At 44.2% G+C, this 14264-nt stretch overlaps 1 protein-coding gene across 1 annotated transcript in view; it reads right to left on the minus strand.

The window, feature by feature from the left end:
- The window catches only part of LOC124795572 (myosin light chain kinase, smooth muscle-like), a 1044560-nt gene that overhangs the window by 858173 nt on the left and 172123 nt on the right, over positions 1-14264 (minus strand). The window contains exon 5 of the mRNA XM_047259644.1: positions 3029-3250. Coding sequence (XP_047115600.1) covers positions 3029-3250 — 222 coding nt within the window. The remainder of the gene's footprint in view (positions 1-3028; positions 3251-14264) is intronic.

The following is a 14264-nucleotide window of genomic DNA, read 5'->3' on the forward strand; positions in this document are numbered from 1 at the left end:
CCGCACGGCCACTTCGGCCGGCACCGAAACAGTGATGTACCGTTCTGTCATGGTCGTTTTGATATCATCTGAGTATGAAATATTACGGCAGATCGTCTTTTTCCTTATTTTATTACGTTTATATGACAGTTTCTCTTCGGCTATTTCGACGATTAGTTGTTCAGCGCTCATTTATTCAGTTTTCGGCTTCAGTAGCGTGAACTCCGCATTGCGTGATATTGGAAATTTTCTTTTGGTAGAAGAAGCAGAAATTGGAGCTCAGACAGCTCGAAACAACTGCCTGTGTTTGCCTGTACGTGATCGAACTACAGTGACAGCGCATGACAACTAGCTCTGGGACAGCAATCTTTACTCATACGGGAGTTCATTTCCTCATCCGAGATGGCGGACAGCTCCAATTTTGGTAACACTCCAACAAAGAGGATCACAGTGCAACACATACTGACTTTTAGAGAATTGATTTGACTCCAGTATGTTCAATTTTCATCTCGTATCAAACTAGTCCTTTACTTCAATAGTTAACAATGGTGCTCAGGGAAATGTAGGTAACTTTTTCTTGTGTAAGTCTGAAACGCTTATTTTAAAAATTTTATTTACAGTGTGTCAAGAAAATGCTGAGATCGCCCGTGTGACCCGCGTTTGTACATGGTTTGATCGCCATCTTGATTCCCGTTCTGTGATAGGTTACGCGGGTAGCATTTTCCAAAACAAGTTTGGAAAAATTTAGGGTTTTACTTCTTGACCCATTTTTCTCTGAAGGATTCTTGCCCACGCTTCGAACTATTGGGACTATCTGATTAGAAAAACAGTGGAAATTAGACTATCTGATAAAAACTGTGATTGAGACGCCAGCTGTGCACTCAGAAATGTATGGACGCCTGCATCTGATGCTGAAATAGCACAGTGGAAGACTTCTCGTAGTTCACCCCCTGAATGTGAGTGGTGACGCAAAAATTGGTACTGGAAACAGAGCACTACCACCGTTCACGTCATTTCCGTGACGTCATCATGACGTATACCTAATAAAGCAAATCAGACGCCGTCCTCTGGGCATAAAAGCGGGAGCCTTGCCAGTTTCACGACAGTCTAGAGCTGCGATGTTCCGAAGCTACGGTTCGGTAGGTTTGGTGGAGTACGTAAATGAGGCAGTAAATGGTGGGGCTAGCGGTAGTACTGGAGCATTGGTAGGGAAAGAAACATGAAAGAACGCGTAAGAGAGGAATTGGAAGGCGATGACGTCTCTTTTTTTGTGTTTGGTTGTTTGTTTTGCACGTAATAGAACCGCACAAAATGGTTCAAATGGCTCTGAGCGCTATGGGACTTAACATCTTAGGTCATCAGTCCCCTAGAACTTAGAACTAGTTAAACGTAACTAACCTAAGGACACCACACACATCCATGCCAGAGGCAGGATTCGAACCTGCGACCGTAGCAGTCGCACGGTTGCGGACTGCGCGCCTAGAACCGCGAGACCACCGCGGCCGCCTAGAACCGCACATCATTCAGTGTTAGTCCATTGTGCATTTCATATCGTTCGAGAATATAAATTGCATTTCATGAGTAACAAAAATTAGTTGACCTCCTAACTTCTGCGCCTTTGTCTAATCAGTGCAATAACTTCTGACGCAAGTACAATTTACATGCACGAACGTGAGAAAATCTCTATAGCTATCGTTGTCATTTTGTACTCAATAGAGCGTTCTTCATCACGAACAAAGGCAAGAGTTTCCTGTCGTTATTGATATGTGCGAAAGTTGTTTACGAATAACAAAATGGTTCAAATGGCTCTGAGCACTATCGCCTTAACATCTGAGGTCATCAGTCCGCTAGAACGTAGAACTACTTAAACGTAACTAACCTAAGGACGTCGCACAGATCCATGCCCGAGGTAGGATTCGAACCTGCGACCGTAGCGGTCGCGGGGTTCCCGACTGAAGCGCCTAGAACCGTTCGGCCACAACGGCCGGCTTACGAATAACAGAAACACGTTTTATAGAAGCTCGACGAAGTGTTGAATAGAAGTTTGATATATCTGAGGAAATAACGTGTTATTATGCTGTACGATAAATGTGTAAGTTTTTTATTTTTACGATAACGTTCCTCTGTTTCACGCTCTAAATCAACAATTTTCCAATAAAACCAGAGTTAAGCATTGCCAAATAAATTTTGCTATAAATTTCCATTATCTTTATGTGACAGACAGGATGATACCTATGTAGAACAAAGATGTTCAGTTTCTAGGCGGTTCACTACGTCTGGTTACTGTATGAATCTAGTAACAGAGATCACATACGTAAACAAAACGAGCGATATAAGGTAAAGCCCGATAGTTATCCAACACACAGAACATACAGGTAATGCGGTTATTACGCCGTGCGGTGTAGCCGTGCGGTCTGGGGCGCATTGCCCCCCCCCCCCCCCCCTGATGAGATTCGAGTCTTCACTCGGGGATTGGTGTGTGTGTTGTCCTTAGCGTAAGTTAGGTTAAGTCAGATTAAGTAGTGTGTAAGCTTAGGGACCGATGACCTCAACAATTTGGTCCCATAGGAGCTTACCACAAATTTCCAATACGGATACGATCTTAACTGACCGAGGGCACTATGAAAACTGCTGTAGCCTAAACTTACTTATGACAGTCTGCTGTAGCCTACGGTAGTTTTGCAGCTGTACTACAGCCTGAGTTAGCCTCACACGACGATAGTCGAGGCAGTCGCGGAAAGCTTGGCATTTTATCACAATTCGGCGCGGCTTGTTAACTGAAAAGTTGTTGTCCGAGGGCTCTGTCGCGAGAAACTTTATAGCCATATTAGTAACAAACTTCATTTACATTTGGTCTCTCTAAGACAAAAATACGAAACTGATGCAAAACTATTACCAAATTGATTAATATTTTTGTGACGGATTTCAAGGCTGTGACTCTAGTCCAACGGTTGAAGCCTTCAGAATAGTAGAAATGTTAAGGGACGAAGCGAAAGGCGTTGCCTGTTCTCGCGAGTCTCGACCACCGGCAGCAGTGCGGGCCGCTCACCTGGCACTCCAGCGTGATGTCGGAGCCGGCGAGCGCCTTCAGCTGGCCCGGCAGGATGGCGACGAACTCTGGCAGCTCCCGCGGCCGGCCCACGGTGATGGGGGCGCTGGTGGCCACCGACTCACCCCAGCCGTAGCGGTTGCGCGGCGTCACGCGGAACCTGTACTCGGCGCCGGGCTTCAGGTTGAACGCGTCGTAGCTGTTGATCGGCGAGACGCCGAGCTGCAACACGGCGAGACCACGGCTGCACTCAACAAACACGCTGGCTCAGTCTTACAAGCACGCGACTGCAGCGCGAGACATCGTCTACACTCGTGTTCAGAAAAAAAACAACAGAACACCTCGAACAACTAGAGAGAGGACGTTCATGTTCACAGGACACGTACATTAGTATCTTCTGCAGAATTTGAACGGTGTCGGCCAGCATGTTCATAGTCGACATTGATATCGCAGCGCAGCACCATCCGCGGATACGAGGGTATTGTTTTTTTACGACCCACCGTCTAATTTCTTATGGTGGGTCGTATGTTGGCACTTAGCCGCTGTGACTGGGTCCGGGGTCCGGAGTGACTGAAAGTAGCAGCACACCGGCTCCCGTCCGCACCCACACCGTGGCCCGTGTCCCGCCACGTGGAGACGGGCTCTATTTGTTTACATCCATTTGATATCTTTTTTTTGTGCAGCATTAGAAAAACTTATAACTAATACAGAATCAATACGAGGGTAATCCCAAAAGTAAGGTCTCCTATTTTTTTATAAGTACAGAACTCGGTTTGTGTAGCAGTTGGTCACACTCTTACGAAGAGTGATTCACGAGCTGTGTGTAAACATGCGCATGCCGCGCTCAGTCTTGGCTTGGCAGCCATTGAGAATGGAGCTCCCGTTGGATATTACCGCCATGTGCTAATTGCGCGCAGTTATTCGGTTTTTGAACGCAAAGGGCACTGCGCCGATTGAAATCCATCACCAATTGACGGAAGTGCATGGATGTCAAAAATGAAATTACAATGAAATGAAAACCCTTGGCTGCTTACAGGCGTTGGCATACGTCAACGGGGACAGCTGAAAATGTGTGCCCCGCCGGGACTCGAACCCCGGATCTCCTGCTTACATGGCAACCGCTCTATCCATCTTTTTTTTTTTTTTAATCTCATTTTGTTCGCCTTCGTTCGTTGAATTTGCTCAGGGCAGACGGCTACTCGTTTTTTTAAGTTCGTCGTTGATCGGTTAACTCAATTTTTTTTATTACAGAGGGCAGCTAACCCTCTGACCGAACACGCTGAGATACCGTGCCGGCTATCCATCTGAGCCACCGAGGACACAGAGGATAGCGCGACTGCAGGGATTTATCTCTGGCACGCCTCCCGCGAAACCCACATTCTCAATTTTAGCTATAGAACTAGAAAGATCCAACGTTGTAAGGACTGACGCAACATTCTAGATAGAAAGTGTTTGGCGTCACGAGGCGACAACCTACCTCGATCCTCTATTTGTGGTCGTGTCCGGTTAGATTGCAGAATATCTCATTACAGCGTCGTATACCAAGCAGCTCGAAGTGCATAGACACTTGGAGTGACGCGCGATGAACATGTCACGTGCAACCTGCTAGTATGTCGACGTGTTACTCGGTGAATGCCGACACAATGGTAAGTTAGCACGCATGGGCTACACCGTGAAACACCCTTGTCAAAGACCTGCATCAGCCGTTACGTTCCTACGTGCTAAAAAACGACTTCGAGAAGCAACTAGTTCGAGAAGGCGCGTCAGTAACAGACGAAGACCAACAAGAAGTGACGATATCGAACAGCTTGTTTCAGGTGCAGTACAACACGATCCGAATGTCGGTTCACAATACGGTGCTGCGGTCACTGGTATCAGCTTCTCATCTGTGTGACTAACAGTGCACGGTGACAACTTCCACATGTACGGTCTGTCACTGACACAGGAGCTACAGCAGAACGATGTCTATCGGAGAGACATTTTCTACAAATAAAAAAAAGAAAAAGCTCCGCGCGAACAGGCCGTGAAGGCCCAACGATAACGACTGGCCGCCATGCCATCCTCAGCCGACAGGCTTCACAGGAGGCCGCGAATGATTTCACTTGGGCGTCTTACGAAGTATTTGTTTTCAAATAGACTCACTTTCACGAATTAAGTTCATGAAGCCGTCGTAATATGTATTACTTGAAGACTCGAAATCAAAGATAGGTAATCCACGTCGTTCGTCAAGTCAGAATGTGCTTTAATGAGAGGTGTGGAATCGCAGGTACTCTGACAAGCTAGGTGTATCGAGCTCTCAGTGTCAGAAATTTAGGTGCTCTCCTTGAAAATGTCAGTCCAGATATTAGAAGCCGTATGTCGACGCAGCGTATTGACCACCCACCCCATCCTGCGCGTGATGGTACGCAAGAACTGAACAACAGGTATCCCACAAAATGTTTAGGACGGCGTGACCAGAAATGGTCCGCACGCTTGCCCGTTTTAATATGAGCAGATTTCTTTTTGTTGGAAGATCTAAAGAATCATGTTTATGCCACGGAACCCACAACCGCAGATGACTTCAAAAGCACATCGAGGAAACCTGTCGCTCTATGAAATCAGAAACGCTATGCGTAGCATGGGGCATCCATTAGTTTGAACATTTCTAATTACCTAACTAAAACTCGTAGAAATTTGATGTAAATCAGTCTGGACACATTTGAATTAAATGCAGCGGCTACATCATAGACAAGACAATATTTTATTTAAGAAATTATAATTGGTTCCTGCAACACTCTGAAAGGAACTAAATAAACAATGGTCATGACTTCGCAGAAAACGTATACTACGCTTACCTACATAAATAAATATTCCACTGACTTATTATTTTGTACTTTACAGAGCAAAACTGACTTACCTGAAACATTGCATTTCGAAAACTGAGACGGAGGAAAGTCTACGATAGTAGAAGCGAAAATGTTCCAGCAGAGAGGGTTCCGCAAGCGAGCCGTTTGCGAGACAGTCGCCAATTTGAGGCTACGAGCTGCCACTGACTTCGTTATCAAACATTGTCCAAATTAGTGCAGACGTACTGGAATTTTAAACTTTTGGATTAAGTCCTCTTCTAACTGGGCTCAGGTTTCGTACAAGGCCAATCTTAAAAAGAAAATGAAAAAATCCTACTTGAGCACTTTATTTGTTAAATTTTACTGCGATCTCGCGCCTGTTCAAAGATGTGCTGCACATTCTCGCATTTAGAAGCAATGCTGCTCCCGCCTCTGGAGTTAGCTACGAATTATTTCAAACATACCCCCCCCCCCTCCCCCACCGGATCCTCTTGACAATACTGCAATTCGCTGCACCAGTTCTTCAACTGCATCAATGGCAGTGTTGTACACTTCACTTCTGAGATGACCACAGGCAAAAAAAAGTGTCCAGAGGATTGAGGTCAGGTAATTTTGGGGGCCGACTGGCGCTATAGGTGTCGCCTTACACTAGCAGTAAAACGCACCCATGCTCCACTATGCGTGTATCATACAGTGTTTTAGGGGTACAAGTGCAGATATTGTGGTAATTGTTACCTTAAGATGTATGCACTGCAATGTGTTAGTTGTGTTTCCCCAAACATGTCACATAATGGACTACCTGATGTTTTCTGAATGGCCTCAACTGCCACTAAGTGGACTACACCTGCTGGTATAGACTAACTGTTCTGCATCCATGCATCCACACCTGACCTGCTACCCAGGGGAAAATAAGGATTACTAGCTTGCTCTTACCACATACACTTAGAGGTAGTAAGTAACGAAAAAGCATGTGAGTCCTAACAGCTACATTTATTAGTCTGCAAATCAAGTAAATACTAATGTTATGTTGTTCAGCACACTGTCCTTCGTCGCCAAAGAAATATCTGGACTTATACCCTTAATACAATGTACATCTCATCTCCGAGCAGTCCGGCAGGAAGCTCCCGCCTCAGAAACCCAAGGTACCCCTGTCCGTAAAGTTCTCTAGGAAGAGCGTATGGCCCAATAACACGATAATCTAGTGTCTCTAATCACACATTCAATGATAAACGTTACTTATGTGATGACCAATGAACAACATGTCTTTACGTCATTCCAATAAATGTGTGTTACGGAAATTAAAAATGTGATGGAGTGTGAATGCTGCTTCGTCTATAAATAAAATGTTGCTCCTAAACCGATGTTTGACTCCAATCTGTCGTGGTATCCAGGGACAAAACTTCATTCTAGAACCAAAGAACCTTTAGGTAAGAAGTTGAACCCGGAGATGGTAGGGGTGCAGTGAACAGCGACGCAAAATTCTCTGTGCACTAGTGTTGCTTAGTACAGCCGCTTGTGCAGCCATTCCCCTTCTTGGAAAGTACAGTACTTCTTCCAAACCCATATCCTCAACTTCGGGTCCTGACCTCCTGCTCCTGTGTCACTTGACAACCTGCATTGTTGTCAGAGACGCTGGTAGATCCCTGTAAAGGTATTGTTTTCGGGGATTCTTCGATCAGGGTATTTGAGTTCGTACAAACACGCACCTTGCGACGCATTGCCGTCAGCCATATCACAGGTGAAATACAGGTCCGCATACACTTTCCATTGTGACTATACGTGACACTGCTCAGATAGGCGACTCATACTACGATTCTGCACTATATCCATCATGTTTCTCCTGTAAATATCATTTAGTTACAACACTATCGCTCAGCAATGTTCAGTGCTGTTAAAAGCATCACTTCGCGGACTGTTTGTGGTGCGCAGAGAGCAAAGCATAACGATATTTACAACGAATGCATTCTGTGGCGGTTTGTATCAATACGTCCACTTGCAGACCCGTGTCTACTGAAAAGTTTGTGCTTTTAGTATCGTATACATTCACTGTGTGCCACATTTCGGTAGCCACACTAATTTTATGAATTTCGCAAAGAACATCACATTCGCCGTTTACTGCAGAAATTTTACCTTTCACAACTTCAGTTTCGGCCTTTGGGTCATTTTCAAATGGAACTGCAAAAGATTTTGCTTCAGCTCATGTCAGACTTTAAAATCCTCCGACATGTATACATGCCTCCATCAAAAGTAGGTCTCTTCACTCTAGGACCTTTGTACATCGTGAAATGATTTAAATTACGTGAAATGTTAACATGACTGACGTAAATCGCTACAGATCAATGTTCTAGCACACTGCTTACATGTCAACGGCGAATATGATATCCTTTGAAAAAGTCTACATGTCTGTGAATCCCGACCATGAGAAGTCAATTAATTTTATGCAGTTACAAAAGAAGGTTACATTGGCTATAATTAGTTTTTGAACAAGATTTCAGGAACAGATCAGTCGTACAAATCACGATTCAAAGAATGTCACAGTGTATATCTACGACGTAAGACACATAATTTCGAATAACTGCGTACAGCTGACAATGATGAATAAAGGTGCTTACAACACGCTCTGATAGGTTAGTTGCCGTATGTGTCCGTACTAATGAACAGATAAATGTCACTGGACACTTCCAGATAACGAGCCGCATTCTAATAACTTGTCGCAGCAGTTGTCAGCTATGGCTTTCATTCAGCCTAAAAGAGTCCCGGTATGAAAACGTCGTCTGTAGACCGCCACATTACTAATTTTTTTTTTATTTATTTATTTTTTTTTTTTTTTTGCGAAATACACGTGTAAAGACGCATTTATTTGCGAGGAATATACAACAGAATGAGCTGGGGACAGAACCCGCTCCTCCCGAATGTGATTCAGGGGTGTTCTCAGTGTGTAATCCCGCTCGGAGCCAATAATGGCGCCTGTGACGTTGTAGGAAAAGATAAGACTGCCTTGAGAACAGTTTTCCGCCAGCTGCTGGTCGTGGCTTTTATTTTATCCAAGAGCGGACGACTACGCACCAATTGCTCTTTACGTATAGTACAATATTCCAACTTATACAGCTCCATACAAACCGTCATTCTTCGTTTCCTATATTGTGTAGCGATTAGCCTCGAGAATTTCGTACAAATTCTAACTCTACTAATCGTATATGACCTGTCGATTGGGAGTACCGCTTTAACACGAGCGTCCACTTTTCACGGACTACTGATACCATTCATCTGGTGCAACATCCAATTTCAGCGTTTGTAGAGGGTTTTCGAAGAAGTAGTTATCTGATTTTAAATTTAAGACAGGGATGTTACGTATTTATGTGCCTGACAAGGCAGACAACACCGAATATGGGCAGTCGTCTTGGCTGCGAGCGAAATTAGATCCGCCACGTGGCAAAGTTTCCGCAAGTCATGTGGGCGCTTTGAATCCGCGGTCTGAGCAGCTGCTTTACCCTATTCGGCCTACAGCTAATGTTTGTGGACTGTTAGGTTGGGTTCAGGGTGATGCTTTTACGGGTGACTTCAGGTGATCTCCCTGTGTCATTACGTTGTAAATGAGAACGTAAGAAACCTTGCCAAGAGCGAGCAGTGTTAGCAGCAGATCGGGATGGCCAACGACTATCGCAGCATTTGAATCAAATGTGAGTCATTTGGCAGCTGAAACCTCATTGAAGTTGTTGTTGTTGTTGCGGTCTTCAGACCTGAGACTGATTTGATGCAGCTCTCCATGCTATTCCTTCCTCTGCAACCTTCTTCACCTCCCAGTACCTACTGCAGCCTACATCCTTCTGAATGTGCTTAGTGTATTCATCTCTTGGTCTCCCTTTACGATTTTTACCCTCCACGCTGCCCTCCAGTACTACAGTGGTGATCCCTTGATGCCTCAGAACATGTCCTACCAACCGATCCCTTCTTCTAGAAAAGTTGTGCCACAAACTCCTCTTCTCCCCAATTCTATTCAATACCTCCTCACTAGTTATGTGATCTACCCATCTAATCTTCAGGATTATTCTGTAGCACCACATTTCAAAAGCTTCTATTCTCTATTTGTCCAAACTATTTATCGTCAATGTTTCACTTCCATACATGGCTACACTCCATACAAATACTTTCAGAAACGACTTCCTGGCACTTAAATCTATACTCGATGTTAACAAATTTCTCTTCTTCAGAAACGCTTTCCTTGCCATTGCCAGTCTACATTTTATATCCTCTCAGCTTCGAGCATCATCAGTTATTTTGCTCCCCAAATAGCAAAACTCCTTTAGTACTTTAAGTGTCTCATTTCCTAATCTAATTCCCTCAGCATCACCCGACTTAATTCGACTACATTATCCTCGTTTTGCTTTTGTTGCTGTTCATCTTATACCCTCCTTTCAAGACACTGTCCATTCCGTTCAACTGCTCTTCCAAGTCCTTTGCTGTCTGACAGAATTACAATGTCATCGGCTAACCTCAAAATTTTTATTTCTTCTCCATGGATTTTGATACCTACTCCGAACTTTTCTTTTGTTTCCTTGACTGCTTGCTCAATATACAGATTGAATAGCATCGGGGACAGGCTACAACCCTGTCTCACTCCATTCCCAACCACTGCTTCCCTTTCATATCCCTCGACTCTTATAACTGCCATCTGGTTTCTGCACAAATTTTAAATAGCCTTTCGCTCCCTGTATTTTACCCCTGGCACCTTCAGAATTTTGAAAGAGAGTATTCCAGTCAACATTCTCATAAGCTTTCTCTAAGTCTACATATGCTAGGAACGTAGGTTTGCCTTTCCTTAATCTTTCTTCTAAGATAAGTCGTAGGGTCAGTATTGCCTCACGTGTTCCAACATTTCTACGGAATCCAAACTGATCTTCCCCGAGGTCGGCTTCTACCAGTTTTTCCATTGGTCTGTAAGGAATTCGCGTTAGTATTTCGCAGTTGTGACTTATTAAACTGATAGTTCGGTAATTTTCATATCTGTCAATACCTGCTTTCTTTGGGTTTCGAATTATTATATTCTTCTTGAAGTCTGAGGGAGTTTCGCCTGTCTCATACGTATTGCTCACCAGATGGTAGAGTTTTGACAGGACTGGCTCTCCCAAGGCTGTCAGTAGTTGTAATGGAGTGTTATCTACTCCCGCGGCCTTGTTTCGACTCAGGTCCTTCAGTGCTCTGTCAAACTCTTCACACAGTATCATACCTCCCTTTTCATCTTCATCTACATCCTCTTCCATTTCCATAATATTGTCCTCAAGTACACAGCCCTATATACTCCTTCCACCTTTCTGTTTTTGCTTCTTTGCTTAGAACTGGGTTTCCATCTGAGCTCTTGATATTCATACAAGTGGTTCTCTTTTCTCCAAAGGTCTCTTTAATTTTCCTGTAGACAGTATCTATCTTACCCCTCGAGAGATAAGCCTCTACATCCTTACATTTGTCCTCTAGCCATCCCTGCTTAGCCATTTTGCACTTCCTGTCTATCTCATCTTTGAGACGTTTGTATTCCTTTTTTCCTGCTTCATTTACTGCATTTTTATATTTTCTCCTTTCATCAATTAAATTCAGTATCTCTTCTGTTACCCAAGTATTTCTATTAGCCCTCGTCTTTTTACCTACTTGATCCTCTGCTGCCTTCACTACTTCATCCCTCAGAGCTACCCATTCTTCTTCTACTGTATTTCTTTCCCCCACTCCTGTCAATTGTTCCCCTATGCTCTCCCTGAAACTCTGTACAACCTCTGGTTCTTTTGTTTATCCAGGTCCCCTCTCCTTAATTTCCCACCTTTTTGCTGTTTCTTCAGTTTAAATCTACAGTTCATAACCAATAGATTGTGGTCAGAGTCCACATTTGGCCCTGAAAATTTAAAATCTGGTTCCTCAATCTCTGTCTTACCATTATATAATCTATCTGAAACCTTCTAGTATCTCGAGGGTTCTTCCACGTATACAACATTCTTCTATGATTCTTGAACCAAGTGTTAGCTATGATTAAGTTATGCTCTGTGCAAAACTCTACCAGACGGCTTCCTCTTTCATTTATTAGCCCCAATCCATATTCACCTATTACGTTTCCTTCTCTTCCTTTTCCTACTCTCGAATTTCAGTCACCCATGACTATTACTTTTTCGTCTCCCTTCACTACCTGAATAATTTCTTTTATCTCATCATACATTTCATGAATTTCTTCGTCATCTGCAGAGCTAGTTGGCATCTAAACTTGTACTACTGTAGTAGGTGTGGGCGTCGTGTCTATCTTGGCCACAATAATGCGTTCACTATGCTGTTTGTAGTAGCTTACACGCACTCCTATTTTTTATTCATTATTAAACCTACTCCTGCATTACCCCTATTTGATTTTGTATTTATAACCCTGTATTCACCTGATCAAAAGTCTTGTTCCTCCTGCCACCGAACTTCACTAATTCCCACTATATCTAACTTCAACCTATCCATTTCCGTTTTTAAATTTTCTAACCTGCCTGCCCGATTAAGGGATCTGACATTCCACGCTCCGATTCGTAGAACGCCAGTTTTCTTTCTCCTGATAACGACGTCCTCTTGAGTAGTCTCCGCCCGGAGATCCGAATGGGGGACTATTTTACCTCCGGAATATTTTACCCAAGAGGACGCCATCATCATTTAATCATACAGTAAAGCTGCATGCCCTCTGGAAAAATTACGGCTGTAGTTTCCCCTTGCTTTCAGCCGTTCGCAGTACCAGCACAGCAAGGCCGTTTTGGTTAATGTTACAAGAACAGATCAGTCAATCATCCAGACTGTTGCCCCTGCAACTACTGAAAAGGCTGCTGCCCCTCTTCTGGAACCACACGTTTGTCTGACCTCTCAACAGATATCCCCTCCGTTGTGGTTCCACCTACGGTACGGCTATCTATATCACTGAGGCACGCAAGCCTCCCCACCAACGGCAAGGTCCATGGTTCATGGGGGGGCTCATTGAAGTAGAGGCTTCAAATTTTTAAAAAGTTAGGGAGAAGCCTGGAGCTTGCGAAATGAGGATGAACCAGGCGGCCACCCTAGGAATAGGAAGCGAGTCGTAACTCGACATAGAAAAGGCCATGTTTAAAAGTGTTTCTTATCTCTGAAGACAGGAGTCAGCATGGAACGCTTAAAATGCTCACAGAAGCCATCCGGTGCAGATCTATGGAAATTTCATTCTTCATTTTCGATTTTGGTAGGCGAGTACTGTCCGCAGCTAATAAGATTATTTGTGGCAGAAATGTGACTACAAATAGGTGACGTGGTCTAGACAGGATAATATATGCTGTTGTAAAAATATTTTCCTGAATCCAGCAACATGAAAATTGTAACTCTGACTGATCTAGCGGTTTCAGTGACGTAAATATATTAAATTGTCTAACATATTCAGTGAGCTGATACTTCCGAAATAATGTCCAACGTATTTTCAATTTATGTGCATGGTATGAGTAACTACTGTTTCTGTAGTTTATGGTGCTAGGATTTTCTCTTCCATTTCTTGCCTTTAATGTGGATGACAGTAACACACACAACGAGGCTGATGATCAGCTCTGCTGGTAAGGCAATTGTTGTGTACCTGGTGTGAGGTACACTGCAGTACCACGAGAGGCGGCTGCCATTACATGGCGCAAACAGTCGGCTGGCTCCTTCTCAGTTCCGAGCAGCGACCTCCAGATGGGGCTCGCTAATCTGGACTGCACTCTGCTTCCACGCCACGTCCGTCAGCGCATAGTATGCATCCGACGATAGTGTCGCCAGCGCCAGAAAGAGCGCTGTCAACACTGGACTACTTTGCTTCCGCTGACTACTGGCTTGAATGGATATCCTTCGACCATCAGGACCAAAAGTCAGTGCGCTGCAGACACTGTCTCAGTGAGATCGAGACTGGCAGGAATTTAACGGATGAGCCAATTTCTGCCACTGGTCAGAGCACATTGACGTCACGCACGAAAAAGCAATGCTGCGGGCTGCCAAGCAGTGACTGTCATGTTGTATTTGGATTATTTCTCGTACTGAGAAATTTTTAGCTCTGGTATATTTTACGACAACTGCTCTTCTAATCAGTCAAATGGAAAGCGCTAAATAGAGGGCGACAATTATTGAGCTACTTGAAATAAAATCGTCATAACGTCTCAACGGTTTGAGTTAGGACGTTCAAACCGGACAGTTGGCCGCAAGGTATGACGAGAACTGGAATGGTTTGGTTTAGCGACGAAGCGCACTTTCATTTGGATGGGTTGGTCAGTAAGCAAAATTGGCGCATTTGGTGGGCTGAGAATCCGCAGTTCGCGATCGAGAAGTCTCTCCATCCTCAACGGGTGACTGTGTGGTGTCCAGTGTCCAGTCACTGAATAATCGGTGCGATATTCCTCGATGGCACGGTGACT

This window comes from Schistocerca piceifrons, chromosome 4 (genome assembly GCF_021461385.2).
Source record: "Schistocerca piceifrons isolate TAMUIC-IGC-003096 chromosome 4, iqSchPice1.1, whole genome shotgun sequence".
NCBI classification, from domain to species: domain Eukaryota; kingdom Metazoa; phylum Arthropoda; class Insecta; order Orthoptera; family Acrididae; genus Schistocerca; species Schistocerca piceifrons.